At 43.6% G+C, this 14,181-nt stretch overlaps 2 protein-coding genes across 4 annotated transcripts in view; both read left to right on the top strand.

Annotated features, from left to right (window-relative positions):
* The window catches only part of gripap1 (GRIP1 associated protein 1), a 265,294-nt gene that overhangs the window by 187,489 nt on the left and 63,624 nt on the right, over positions 1-14,181 (top strand). The window lies entirely within an intron of this gene.
* Positions 1-14,181, top strand: part of LOC140271760 (suppressor of tumorigenicity 14 protein homolog) — a 30,632-nt gene that overhangs the window by 15,906 nt on the left and 545 nt on the right. The window contains exons 6-17 of the mRNA XM_072367056.1: positions 128-163; positions 1,006-1,231; positions 1,471-1,607; positions 2,730-2,827; positions 3,092-3,192; positions 6,704-6,837; positions 6,907-7,011; positions 7,093-7,200; positions 7,286-7,402; positions 11,420-11,545; positions 11,617-11,800; positions 13,466-13,737. Coding sequence (XP_072223157.1) covers positions 128-163; positions 1,006-1,231; positions 1,471-1,607; positions 2,730-2,827; positions 3,092-3,192; positions 6,704-6,837; positions 6,907-7,011; positions 7,093-7,200; positions 7,286-7,402; positions 11,420-11,545; positions 11,617-11,800; positions 13,466-13,737 — 1,644 coding nt within the window. The remainder of the gene's footprint in view (positions 1-127; positions 164-1,005; positions 1,232-1,470; positions 1,608-2,729; positions 2,828-3,091; positions 3,193-6,703; positions 6,838-6,906; positions 7,012-7,092; positions 7,201-7,285; positions 7,403-11,419; positions 11,546-11,616; positions 11,801-13,465; positions 13,738-14,181) is intronic.

Below are 14,181 nucleotides of genomic sequence, written 5' to 3' on the forward strand. Positions count from 1 at the left end.
GAACACGGTCACATGCAGCCTGTTGCACATGTTTTTAACATGTTTTTAACATGTTTTTAACATGTTTTTAAGATGTCTGCAGATTTCTGTAGTAAAATGTTTCCATCTTTTGTCTCTGTGTCGGCAGCTTTAGATCCTCGCATGACAAGAAGCTCGATGTCTGGTGAGAGCTCAGTTCTTCGTGTGTTTCAGGTCTAAATGTTCTGAAATCTTCTAAAATGTTCTGAAATGTTCTGAAATGTTCTAAAATGTTCTGAAATGTTCTAAAATGTTCTGAAATGTGCTGAAATGTTCTAAAATGTTCTAAAATGTTCTAAAATGTTCTGAAATGTTCTGAAATGTTCTAAAATGTTCTGAAATGTTCTAAAATGTTCTGAAATGTTCTGAAATGTTCTGAAATGTTCTAAAATGTTCTGAAATGTTCTGAAATGTTCTGAAATCTTCTGAAATCTTCTGAAATGTTCTAAAATGTTCTGAAATGTGCTGAAATGTTCTAAAATGTTCTGAAATGTTCTGAAATGTTCTGAAATGTTCTAAAATGTTCTGAAATGTTCTGAAATTTGCTGAAATGTTCTGAAATGTTCTGAAATGTTCTGAAATGTTCTAAAATCTTCTGAAATGTTCTGAAATGTTCTAAAATGTTCTGAAATGTTCTAAAATGTTCTGAAATTTGCTGAAATGTTCTAAAATGTTCTGAAATTTGCTGAAATGTTCTGAAATGTTCTGAAATGTTCTGAAATGTTCTAAAATGTTCTGAAATGTTCTGAAATGTTCTGAAATGTTCTAAAATGTTCTAAAATGTTCTGAAATGTTCTGAAATGTTCTAAAATGTGCTGAAATGTTCTAAAATGTTCTGAAATGTGCTGAAATGTTCTGAAATGTTCTAAAATGTTCTGAAATTTGCTGAAATCTTCTGAAATGTTCTGAAATGTTCTGAAATGTTCTAAAATGTTCTGAAATGTGCTGAAATGTTCTGAAATGTTCTGACGTTCTTTACATTTTCAGGGGACTCCTCTAACATCCACGTCAGGACGGAGGGACGCGTGGAGTCTCCCGGGTTTCCGGACACGTCGTACCCCCCGAACATCTACCGGCAGTGGCTGCTCCGGGCCGACCCGCGGCACCGGGTCCGGCTGGACTTCCACACTCTGATCCTGGAGGACGACTGTCGGCAGGACTTCATCAAGATCTACGACTCCCTGGTTCCCATGGAGCGCCGCGCTCTGACGGAGTGAGAGCTTTTTATGTGTCTCAATCTTTGCTTGGTGCCTCGAAACGAGACGTTTGAAGATGAAAAGTGTTTCAGTTTAAAGAATAATCGGATTATTTCCAGTGTTTGTTTTGGGCTTCCAGCTGATATAAATGTTGAGTTTTATCAAAGCTGGAGAGCATCAGCCTGTCAGATAGCGGCAGGTCGGGGGAGAGGTTCTGAGGCCACACCGGTAACGCCGTCCGTCTGTCCGCCTGCAGGCAGTGCGGTTACCCCCACGACTCCCTGACCTTCCTGTCCTCTGGGAACGTGATGCTGCTGACGCTCGTCACCAGCGAGGAGAAGAACTTCCCCGGCTTCAGAGCCTTCTACTCGCAGGTTCCTCTGAAAGATGGAGGTGAGACGGACTCACAGCGGTTCTTCATGTTCTGCTGCTTTGATCTTCAGTCTGAATATCTTTGAACAGTTTGGGATTAAAGGAATAGACACATGTCATATGATTAAATGCTTAATCAGCTAAAAGTTTAAATAAAGCTGGATGGACTGAAGCAGCTTCTGATGACCTACTGAATCTGGTGAGGCTAGGCTAGGAGAAGCCAGGTGAGGCTAGGCTAGGTGAGGCTAGGCTAGGTGAGGCCAGGTGAGGCTAGGCTAGGAGAGGCCAGGTGAGGCTAGGCTAGGTGAGGCGAGGTGAGGTGAGGTCAGGTGAGGCTAGGCTAGGAGAGGCTAGGTGAGGCTAGGTGAGGCTAGGCTAGGAGAGGCCAGGTGAGGCTAGGCTAGGAGAGGCTAGGTGAGGCCAGGTGAGGTGAGGTGAGGCTAGGCTAGGTGAGGCTAGTCCAGGTGAGGTGAGGTGAGGTGAGGCTAGGTGAGCTTGGTGAGGCTAGGCGAGGTAAGGCTACGTGAGGCGAGGTGAGGTAAGGCTAGGCTAGGTGAGGTAAGGCTAGGTGAGGCGAGGTGAGGCTAGGCGAGGTAAGGCTAGGCGAGGCGAGGTGAGGCTAGGTGAGGCTAGGCTAGGTGAGGTGAGACTAGGCGAGGTAAGGCTAGGTGAGGCTAAGTGAGGCTAGGTGAGGCTAGGCTAGGTGAGGCCAGGTGAGGCTAGGTGAGGCGAGGTGAGGCTAGGCTAGGTGAGGCTAGGCGAGGTGAGGCTAGGCTAGGTGAGGCTAGGTGAGGCTAGGTGAGGCTAGGTGAGGCGAGGCTAGGTGAGGCTGCCTTTAAAGGTCAACCCGTCACAGCCGGATCTGATGCTGCACTCGTTCTGGAAGCCTGAAGCTACAGCTCACGCCTCCTGAAGCTGTTGGTTGGTCACATGTAAATTATTCTAAAACCTGAAAGAAATGCTGCTGACCTAAACGTTCAGACTTGATTGGACATTATTACCTCTGGTCTCACCGTATAAGAGACAAACCACATCTACAGAAGTCTGAGACCATATAAAACGTGTTTATTGCCTCAGATTTAAAAGGAAAATGGATCTGTTGCGTGGCAGAAGGATCTAACATTCGTTGTTTTTATTGTTCAGAATGTGGAGGAACGCTGACGGCAGACGAAGGCTCCTTCTCCTCTCCGTTCTTTCCAGCCAACTACCCTCCTCGGACCTCATGTGTCTGGAACATCGAGGTAGGCAGCTGATCAGGAGGCTCCTCCTCCACATCAGGGCGCTCTGGTGGTCTGACCATGATGTTCTCCACACAAACATGACGGCGTGATGATCTGTTAAAGATCCTCCTTTCAGGAGCTGATCTGAACGTTAAAGTAAAACGATGAATTCCTGTGTTTAAATGGGAATGTTCTGTATTGGTGGAGGTAATGGACCTGCAGAACAGAGCTAGCATGAGTGCTAATTATGTTGGTTCATTAAGTTAACTCATTTTTCTTCTTCAGGTCCCGAAGGAAAAGTTTTTGAAGGTTCAGTTCAACAAGTTCTCTGTGGGGAATCAGAGCAATGAGTGTCGCAACGATTACGTGGAAGTGAATGGTGAAAGGTGAGGTCCACTCTTTGTTTGGAGCTCCTGCCTCCGTCCTTTACATGGAGGACAGAGGCTGATACATGAAGGCCCTGAAGAATGAAGGTGTTTGCATGTAGTGGAGTTCTTTGAGTCAATCGATTGATTTTTAATGGAGTTCAGAGATGGTAAAATGTGAGTTCTGCAGCTTTCCCAAGAACAGCTGAAGTTCCACAGAACAGCTGAAGTAGAACAGCTGAAGTTTCATAGAACAGCTGAAGTTTCATAGAACAGCTGAAGTTTCATAGAAAAGCTGAAGTTTCATAGAACAGCTGAAGTTTCATAGAACAGCTGAAGTAGAACAGCTGAAGTTTCATAGAACAGCTGAAGTTTCATAGAACAGCTGAAGTTTCATAGAACAGCTGAAGTTTCATAGAACAGCTGAAGTTTAACAGCTGAAGTTCCACAGAACAGCTGAAGTAGAACAGCTGAAGTTCCACAGAACAGCTGAAGTAGAACAGCTGAAGTTTCATAGAACAGCTGAAGTTTCATAGAACAGCTGAAGTTTAACAGAACAGCTGAAGTTCCACAGAACAGCTGAAGTTTCACAGAACAGCTGAAGTTTCATAGAACAGCTGAAGTTTCATAGAACAGCTGAAGTTTCATAGAACAGCTGAAGTTTCATAGAACAGCTGAAGTTTCATAGAACAGCTGAAGTTTCATAGAACAGCTGAAGTTTCATAGAACAGCTGAAGTTTCACAGAAAAGCTGAAGTTTCATAGAACAGCTGAAGTTTCACAGAACAGCTGAAGTTTCATAGAACAGCTGAAGTTTCATAGAACAGCTGAAGTTTCACAGAAAAGCTGAAGTTTCACAGAAAAGCTGAAGTTTCATAGAACAGCTGAAGTAGAACAGCTGAAGTTTCATAGAACAGCTGAAGTTTCATAGAACAGCTGAAGTTTCATAGAACAGCTGAAGTTTCATAGAACAGCTGAAGTTTCATAGAACAGCTGAAGTTTAACAGAACAGCTGAAGTTCAACAGAACAGCTGAAGTTTCATAGAACAGCTAAAGTTTCACAGAACAGCTGAAGTTCCACAGAACAGCTGAAGTTTCATAGAACAGCTGAAGTTTCATAGAACAGCTGAAGTTTCACAGAACAGCTGAAGTTTCATAGAACAGCTGAAGTTTAACAGAACAGCTGAAGTTCAACAGAACAGCTGAAGTTTCATAGAACAGCTAAAGTTTCACAGAACAGCTGAAGTTCCACAGAACAGCTGAAGTTTCATAGAACAGCTGAAGTTTCATAGAACAGCTGAAGTTCCACAGAACAGCTGAAGTTCCACAGAACAGCTGAAGTAGAACAGCTGAAGTTTCATAGAACAGCTGAAGTAGAACAGCTGAAGTTTCATAGAAAAGCTGAAGTTTCATAGAACAGCTGAAGTAGAACAGAAAAGCTGAAGTTTTATAGAACAGCTGAAGTAGAACAGCTGAAGTTCCACAGAACAGCTGAAGTAGAACAGCTGAAGTTCCACAGAACAGCTGAAGTAGAACAGCTGAAGTTTCATAGAACAGCTGAAGTTTAACAGAAAAGCTGAAGTTCCACAGAACAGCTGAAGTTCCACAGAACAGCTGAAGTTTCACAGAACAGCTGAAGTTTCATAGAACAGCTGAAGTTTCATAGAACAGCTGAAGTTTCATAGAACAGCTGAAGTTTCATAGAACAGCTGAAGTTTCACAGAACAGCTGAAGTTTCATAGAAAAGCTGAAGTTTCATAGAACAGCTGAAGTTTCACAGAACAGCTGAAGTTTCATAGAACAGCTGAAGTTTCATAGAACAGCTGAAGTTTCACAGAAAAGCTGAAGTTTCACAGAAAAGCTGAAGTTTCATAGAACAGCTGAAGTAGAACAGCTGAAGTTTCATAGAAAAGCTGAAGTTTCACAGAACAGCTGAAGTTTCACAGAACAGCTGAAGTTTCATAGAACAGCTGAAGTTCCACAGAACAGCTGAAGTTTCATAGAACAGCTGAAGTTTCATAGAACAGCTGAAGTTTCACAGAACAGCTGAAGTTCCACAGAACAGCTGAAGTTTCATAGAACAGCTGAAGTTCCACAGAACAGCTGAAGTTCCACAGAACAGCTGAAGTAGAACAGCTGAAGTTTCATAGAACAGCTGAAGTTTCATAGAACAGCTGAAGTTTCACAGAAAAGCTGAAGTTTCACAGAAAAGCTGAAGTTTCATAGAACAGCTGAAGTAGAACAGCTGAAGTTTCATAGAACAGCTGAAGTTTCATAGAACAGCTGAAGTTTCATAGAACAGCTGAAGTTTCATAGAACAGCTGAAGTTTCATAGAACAGCTGAAGTTTCATAGAACAGCTGAAGTTTCATAGAACAGCTGAAGTTTAACAGAAAAGCTGAAGTTCCACAGAACAGCTGAAGTTTCATAGAACAGCTAAAGTTTCACAGAACAGCTGAAGTTCCACAGAACAGCTGAAGTTTCATAGAACAGCTGAAGTTTCACAGAACAGCTGAAGTTCCACAGAACAGCTGAAGTTTCATAGAACAGCTGAAGTTCCACAGAACAGCTGAAGTTCCACAGAACAGCTGAAGTAGAACAGCTGAAGTTCAACAGAACAGCTGAAGTTTCATAGAACAGCTAAAGTTTCACAGAACAGCTGAAGTTCCACAGAACAGCTGAAGTTTCATAGAACAGCTGAAGTTTCACAGAACAGCTGAAGTTCCACAGAACAGCTGAAGTTTCATAGAACAGCTGAAGTTCCACAGAACAGCTGAAGTTCCACAGAACAGCTGAAGTAGAACAGCTGAAGTTTCATAGAACAGCTGAAGTTTCATAGAACAGCTGAAGTTTCACAGAAAAGCTGAAGTTTCACAGAAAAGCTGAAGTTTCATAGAACAGCTGAAGTAGAACAGCTGAAGTTTCATAGAACAGCTGAAGTTTCATAGAACAGCTGAAGTTTCATAGAACAGCTGAAGTTTCATAGAACAGCTGAAGTTTCATAGAACAGCTGAAGTTTCACAGAACAGCTGAAGTTCCACAGAACAGCTGAAGTTTCACAGAACAGCTGAAGTTTCATAGAACAGCTGAAGTTTCATAGAACAGCTGAAGTTTCACAGAACAGCTGAAGTTCCACAGAACAGCTGAAGTTTCATAGAACAGCTGAAGTTCCACAGAACAGCTGAAGTTTCATAGAACAGCTGAAGTTTCATAGAACAGCTGAAGTAGAACAGCTGAAGTTTAACAGCTGAAGTTTAACAGCTGAAGTAGAACAGCTGAAAGACAGTCTCCTCGGGGGAAAACTGCCTTTTCAGTTTGTTTTTTGCACCCATTTCATGATATTTTTATATTTCAACAACTATACATGTTTCCATCTGCTGAATTAGTATTTTACTCACTATTGTGTGACGCAGTACCACAGCTCTGGTTGTTTAACTTTAAATTAGCTTCATAAATCAACTGGATGTGATTCACAGGAGTCGGAACCATCAGATGTCGGGTTCAGACTCATCAGAACAAGTGTGTGTGTTACAGGTTGTGTGGCAGGAGGTTAAAAAGCACAGTAATCACCAGTAAAAGCAACAAGATGACCGTCAGGTTCAAATCTGACGCGTCATACGTCGACGTGGGTTTCACCGCCGAGTTCGAAGCGTTTGTCCCGACCAATCGTAAGAGAGAATCTTTTCACATATTCAGAGTTTGGCCTCCTTTGTGTTGACTGTGGTGTTGTCGGGCAGCTTGTCCGGGCCGGTTCCGGTGCAGAAACAACCTGTGCATCAACTCCACTCTGCAGTGCGACGGCTGGAACGACTGCGGAGACGACAGCGACGAGGTCGCCTGCGGTGAGTCGTCACGCCGCCGGCAGGGCGCCGCGGATGGCGCCCTCAGTCCTGACTAACGCTGTTGGTTTTCTGTGTGCCCAGAGTGCAAAGAGTCCCAGTTTAAGTGTAAAAACGGACTCTGCAAGCCAAAGTTCTGGAGGTGCGACAGCTTTGACGACTGCGGTGACAACACCGATGAAGAGAACTGCGGTGGGTTCCTCCGGAGGTGAAACCGCCCGCTGCATCCAAGCCGATTCCATCGTGGAAATCTCACAGCTGTTTCTTTTCTTTGCAGATAAATGCGCAGACGGAGGGTTCACCTGCAAAAATGGTCGCTGCGTGTCAAAGACGCTGATCTGTGACGGAAAAAACGACTGTGGGGACGGATCTGATGAGTCAAAGTGTGAAAGATGTAAGAAACACGCAGAACAGGCGACGCTTCCAGCTGCTGTTTCACGTTAAACACGTTTTTAGCTGCCAGCTTTGATCAGATGATGAAGCTGTTGCATAATGGCTCTGATTTCCTGGTTAACAACAGAAAAATCACCAAAATTATACAACTGATGAAATCCGGAAACAGGAAAATGTTTGTTTGATGGGAGAAAAGTGTTTGGACGTTTCCAGGTTAACTCAAGTCGGCTGTTTTCTGTTCCACAGCTGCAGCTTGTCACTAATCGCCTCCCTCAGCATTTAGTTTCCTGGTTTTTGCCGCCATAGTTCCACAGTTTGTTCTTAGTCTTGTTCTGGTTCCACAGTTTGTTCTTAGTCTTGTTATAGTTCCACAGTTTGTTCTTAGTCTTGTTCTGGTTCCACAGTTTGTTCTCAGTCTTGTTCTGGTTCCACAGTTTGTTCTTAGACTTGTTATAGTTCCACAGTTTGTTTTTAGTCTTGTTATAGTTCCACAGTTTGTTCTTAGTCTTGTTATAGTTCCACAGTTTGTTCTTAGTCTTGTTATAGTTCCACAGTTTGTTTTTAGTCTTGTTATAGTTCCACAGTTTGTTCTTAGACTTGTTATAGTTCCACAGTTTGTTCTTAGTCTTGTTATAGTTCCACAGTTTGTTCTTAGTCTTGTTATAGTTCCACAGTTTGTTCTTAGTCTTGTTATAGTTCCACAGTTTGTTCTTAGTCTTGTTATAGTTCCACAGTTTGTTCTTAGTCTTGTTATAGTTCCACAGTTTGTTCTTAGTCTTGTTATAGTTCCACAGTTTGTTTTTAGTCTTGTTATAGTTCCACAGTTTGTTTTTAGTCTTGTTATAGTTCCACAGTTTGTTTTTAGTCTTGTTATAGTTCCACAGTTTGTTCTTAGTCTTGTTATAGTTCCACAGTTTGTTTTTAGTCTTGTTATAGTTCCACAGTTTGTTCTTAGTCTTGTTATAGTTCCACAGTTTGTTCTTAGTCTTGTTATAGTTCCACAGTTTGTTTTTAGTCTTGTTATAGTTCCACAGTTTGTTTTTAGTCTTGTTATAGTTCCACAGTTTGTTCTTAGTCTTGTTATAGTTCCACAGTTTGTTCTTAGTCTTGTTATAGTTCCACAGTTTGTTCTTAGTCTTGTTATAGTTCCACAGTTTGTTCTTAGACTTGTTCTGGTTCCACAGTTTGTTCTTAGACTTGTTATAGTTCCACAGTTTGTTTTTAGTCTTGTTATAGTTCCACAGTTTGTTCTTAGTCTTGTTATAGTTCCACAGTTTGTTCTTAGTCTTGTTCTGGTTCCACAGTTTGTTCTTAGACTTGTTATAGTTCCACAGTTTGTTTTTAGTCTTGTTATAGTTCCACAGTTTGTTCTTAGTCTTGTTATAGTTCCACAGTTTGTTCTTAGTCTTGTTATAGTTCCACAGTTTGTTCTTAGTCTTGTTATAGTTCCACAGTTTGTTCTTAGTCTTGTTATAGTTCCACAGTTTGTTTTTAGTCTTGTTATAGTTCCACAGTTTGTTCTTAGTCTTGTTATAGTTCCACAGTTTGTTTTTAGTCTTGTTATAGTTCCACAGTTTGTTCTTAGTCTTGTTATAGTTCCACAGTTTGTTCTTAGTCTTGTTCTGGTTCCACAGTTTGTTCTTAGTCTTGTTCTGGTTCCACAGTTTGTTCTTAGTCTTGTTATAGTTCCACAGTTTGTTCTTAGTCTTGTTATAGTTCCACAGTTTGTTCTTAGTCTTGTTATAGTTCCACAGTTTGTTCTTAGTCTTGTTCTGGTTCCACAGTTTGTTCTTAGTCTTGTTATAGTTCCACAGTTTGTTCTTAGTCTTGTTATAGTTCCACAGTTTGTTCTTAGTCTTGTTATAGTTCCACAGTTTGTTCTCAGTCTTGTTATAGTTCCACAGTTTGTTCTTAGTCTTGTTATAGTTCCACAGTTTGTTCTTAGTCTTGTTATAGTTCCACAGTTTGTTCTTAGTCTTGTTATAGTTCCACAGTTTGTTCTTAGTCTTGTTATAGTTCCACAGTTTGTTTTTAGTCTTGTTATAGTTCCACAGTTTGTTTTTAGTCTTGTTATAGTTCCACAGTTTGTTCTTAGTCTTGTTATAGTTCCACAGTTTGTTCTTAGTCTTGTTATAGTTCCACAGTTTGTTCTTAGTCTTGTTATAGTTCCACAGTTTGTTCTTAGACTTGTTATAGTTCCACAGTTTGTTCTTAGTCTTGTTATAGTTCCACAGTTTGTTCTTAGTCTTGTTATAGTTCCACAGTTTGTTTTTAGTCTTGTTATAGTTCCACAGTTTGTTCTTAGACTTGTTATAGTTCCACAGTTTGTTCTTAGTCTTGTTATAGTTCCACAGTTTGTTCTTAGTCTTGTTATAGTTCCACAGTTTGTTCTTAGTCTTGTTATAGTTCCACAGTTTGTTCTTAGTCTTGTTATAGTTCCACAGTTTGTTCTTAGTCTTGTTATAGTTCCACAGTTTGTTCTTAGTCTTGTTATAGTTCCACAGTTTGTTTTTAGTCTTGTTATAGTTCCACAGTTTGTTCTCAGTCTTGTTATAGTTCCACAGTTTGTTCTTAGTCTTGTTCTGGTTCCACAGTTTGTTCTTAGTCTTGTTATAGTTCCACAGTTTGTTCTTAGTCTTGTTATAGTTCCACAGTTTGTTCTTAGTCTTGTTATAGTTCCACAGTTTGTTCTTAGTCTTGTTATAGTTCCACAGTTTGTTCTTAGTCTTGTTATAGTTCCACAGTTTGTTCTTAGTCTTGTTATAGTTCCACAGTTTGTTCTTAGTCTTGTTATAGTTCCACAGTTTGTTCTTAGTCTTGTTATAGTTCCACAGTTTGTTCTTAGTCTTGTTATAGTTCCACAGTTTGTTCTTAGTCTTGTTATAGTTCCACAGTTTGTTTTTAGTCTTGTTATAGTTCCACAGTTTGTTCTTAGTCTTGTTATAGTTCCACAGTTTGTTCTTAGTCTTGTTATAGTTCCACAGTTTGTTCTTAGTCTTGTTATAGTTCCACAGTTTGTTCTTAGTCTTGTTATAGTTCCACAGTTTGTTCTTAGTCTTGTTATAGTTCCACAGTTTGTTCTTAGTCTTGTTATAGTTCCACAGTTTGTTCTTAGTCTTGTTATAGTTCCACAGTTTGTTCTTAGTCTTGTTATAGTTCCACAGTTTGTTCTTAGTCTTGTTATAGTTCCACAGTTTGTTCTTAGTCTTGTTATAGTTCCACAGTTTGTTCTTAGTCTTGTTATAGTTCCACAGTTTGTTCTTAGTCTTGTTATAGTTCCACAGTTTGTTTTTAGTCTTGTTATAGTTCCACAGTTTGTTCTTAGTCTTGTTATAGTTCCACAGTTTGTTCTTAGTCTTGTTATAGTTCCACAGTTTGTTCTTAGTCTTGTTATAGTTCCACAGTTTGTTCTTAGTCTTGTTCTGGTTCCACAGTTTTTTGATAACCGGCAGTTCTCGCTCCTCGTTTTGTTAATAAAGCTTGTTACTTTTTGAAGTCTGGGTCCTCCCTTCCTGCACTGTCGTCCCTGACAACAACTTTAACACAAAAGCCAGACGTTTGACTCTCTGAGGAGGGATTTCTCATCATGGATAATGTAACAGTTCTGCCAAAGAAACGGGGTCAGAAGGTTAAATGTATGCAGCTGCTGTCAGGTGACCAGACGTTTGTGTCCTACATTTCCCATCATGCCTCAGGAGATCCTGCCGGTAACTCACCTGTTTCCTGAGCTCTTAATGAGATGCAGGACAACAGCACCCTTATAAACCATGTGTTTACAGTCTGTTCACAGCAGCTGGTTTTACAGCTCAGTGGAAGTAAATGTGGAACCTAACCTGATGCCTGCTGTTGGATCACAGTCAGTTGGTTCTGATCCATCTTTTAGGACCGAGGCATCAGACCAAAGCGGCCGCAGACAAGGCGCCAGCGTTGGGTTATGTTGTTGGTTTTCTAGCGTTCAGAACTGCAGGCGAACGGGTTGTATGAGGCCGGTGCTGATGTTGCGTCTCCTGTCCTTCAGCTCTGAACCTGCAGCAGTGCTCGCCGTTCACCTTCCGCTGCGCCGATCAACGCTGCATCAGCAAAATGAACCCTGAGTGTGACGGAGCGGCAGACTGCGAGGACGGCTCGGACGAGGCCAGCTGCCGTAGGTTCCCCTCACACACACTCGCACACACCCAGCTGACTCCGTCTCACCTGCGTCCGGTTGTTTTCCAGAGTGCGGGATGAGGCCGTTCCGCAGCTCCCGCATCGTCGGCGGTCAGGCGTCGCAGGTGGGGGAGTGGCCCTGGCAGGTCAGCCTCCACATCAAAGGGGTGGGACATGTGTGCGGAGCGTCCGTGTTGAACAACCGCTGGCTGCTGACCGCCGCCCACTGCGTCCAGGACAGCGGATCCAACAAGTACGGCGTTACTCTCCCAGTCAGGGAACTTTTTACTGCTTCTGAACTGAAAACCTGTTTTATTCAATATGATGAAAACTGAATTTATGTCACGGAGCTCAATAAGTCAAAGTAAAATGTTCATATTTTATATAAAAACAGGAAGCAGCTGCAGAGATTCACTGAAACATGTTCAAACATGAACATAAACCCAGAATCTGAGGCAGAAACAGAGTTTTTTTCTCAGTTCTCAGCAGCTTTAAAGTGAATCTCTGGTCTGAGCTCCTTTATTCTCCAACACAGCCTGAACCCTCTGAGACAAGCTTTGTGTCATTTCTTTAAGGAGTCTTCAGGAATAGTTCTCCAGGCTTCTTGAAGGACATCCCAAAGCTCTTCTTTGGATGTGGGCTGCCTTTTGTTCCGTTCTCTGTCAGATGATCCCACACTGCTTCAATAATGTTGAGGTCCGGGCTCTGGGGAGGATTCATCCCTCCATAAGACCTGTTGCCACTGATTTTCAGTCCACTTCTTGTGTCATTTGGCACAGCTCAGCCTTTTCTCCCCGTTTCCTCGGCCTTTTCTCCCCGTTTCCTCAGCCTTTTCTCCCCGTTTCCTCGGCCTTTTCTCCTCGTTTCCTCAGCCTTTTCTCCCCGTTTCCTCGGCCTTTTCTCCCCGTTTCCTCAGCCTTTTCTCCCCGTTTCCTCGGCCTTTTCTCCCCGTTTCCTCGGCCTTTTCTCCCCGTTTCCTCGGCCTTTTCTCCCCGTTTCCTCGGCCTTTTCTCCCCGTTTCCTCGGCCTTTTCTCCCCGTTTCCTCGGCCTTTTCTCCCCGTTTCCTCGGCCTTTTCTCCCCGTTTCCTCGGCCTTTTCTCCCCGTTTCCTCGGCCTTTTCTCCCCGTTTCCTCGGCCTTTTCTCCCCGTTTCCTCGGCCTTTTCTCCCCGTTTCCTCGGCCTTTTCTCCCCGTTTCCTCGGCCTTTTCTCCCCGTTTCCTCGGCCTTTTCTCCCCGTTTCCTCGGCCTTTTCTCCCCGTTTCCTCGGCCTTTTCTCCCCGTTTCCTCGGCCTTTTCTCCCCGTTTCCTCGGCCTTTTCTCCCCGTTTCCTCGGCCTTTTCTCCCCGTTTCCTCGGCCTTTTCTCCCCGTTTCCTCGGCCTTTTCTCCCCGTTTCCTCGGCCTTTTCTCCCCGTTTCCTCGGCCTTTTCTCCCCGTTTCCTCGGCCTTTTCTCCCCGTTTCCTCGGCCTTTTCTCCCCGTTTCCTCGGCCTTTTCTCCCCGTTTCCTCGGCCTTTTCTCCCCGTTTCCTCGGCCTTTTCTCCCCGTTTCCTCGGCCTTTTCTCCCCGTTTCCTCGGCCTTTTCTCCCCGTTTCCTCGGCCTTTTCTCCCCGTTTCCTCGGCCTTTTCTCCCCGTTTCCTCGGCCTTTTCTCCCCGTTTCCTCGGCCTTTTCTGCCCGTTTCCTCGGCCTTTTCTCCCCGTTTCCTCGGCCTTTTCTCCCCGTTTCCTCGGCCTTTTCTCCCTGTTTCCCTTCCTTAAGAACGGCTTCTTGACAGCCACCCTTCCATGGAGCCCATTTCTGATGAGGCTTGGGCCAACAGTAGATGGATCAGCTGAAGGTCCAGATGCATCTCTCAGGTCCTGTCAGGTCACAGCTGGTCTGAAGGTGTAAATCAGGCAGTTTCTCTGTGCTGATGCAGGTACTCTGAGGCCGACCACTGGCAGGCCTTCCTGGGGCTGCATGTGCAGGGTCAGACCAATGAGTGGATGGTGAACAGGAACGTGAAGCGGATCATCGCCCACCAGGACTACAACCCCCTCACCTACGACAACGACATCGCCCTGATGGAGCTGGACGACGTCGTCCACCTCAACCAGTACATCTGGCCCATCTGCCTGCCCTCCTCCACCTACGACTTCCCAGCAGGCCGAGAGGCGTGGATCAGCGGCTGGGGCACCACTTCAGAGGGAGGTGAGGCGGCTTTATGAGGCTTCGTGGGTTTTTTAACGAGGAAGAGGAGCGTTTGGGCTGTTGTGGGGAGATGGTTTTATTCTGACATCACGAGAGTAAAAGTGAGAGTTTTATAGGTGAAACCAGAAATCATTGGACAGAGTCCATGTTCTACACAGTTATAAGATTCTTCTGTTAACTCTGACTTCATGTCCGACGGTTTGAACGCCAACATTTCCCCGTCTGACAGGTCATCGTAACCTTTCCTTTCTCCAGGGGCCCTGCTGGGGACACTTAGAGAAAATCATGTTTCACCTCATAACAGAGAAATGAGCGCTGAAAGCGTTCCTTCGGCCCGTTTCTCCCACCAGAGGAACCTCCCTCACGGTGCCTCGCTGTCAGACAGCTGAGATAGAGACGTGTTGCATGATGGGATGCCTCCTGGGTCCTGACCTTTCATCCTAC

This window comes from Leuresthes tenuis, unplaced genomic scaffold (assembly GCF_036924035.1).
Source record: "Leuresthes tenuis unplaced genomic scaffold, fLeuTen1.0.hap1 SCAF_16, whole genome shotgun sequence".
Classification (NCBI taxonomy): Eukaryota; Metazoa; Chordata; class Actinopteri; order Atheriniformes; family Atherinopsidae; genus Leuresthes; species Leuresthes tenuis.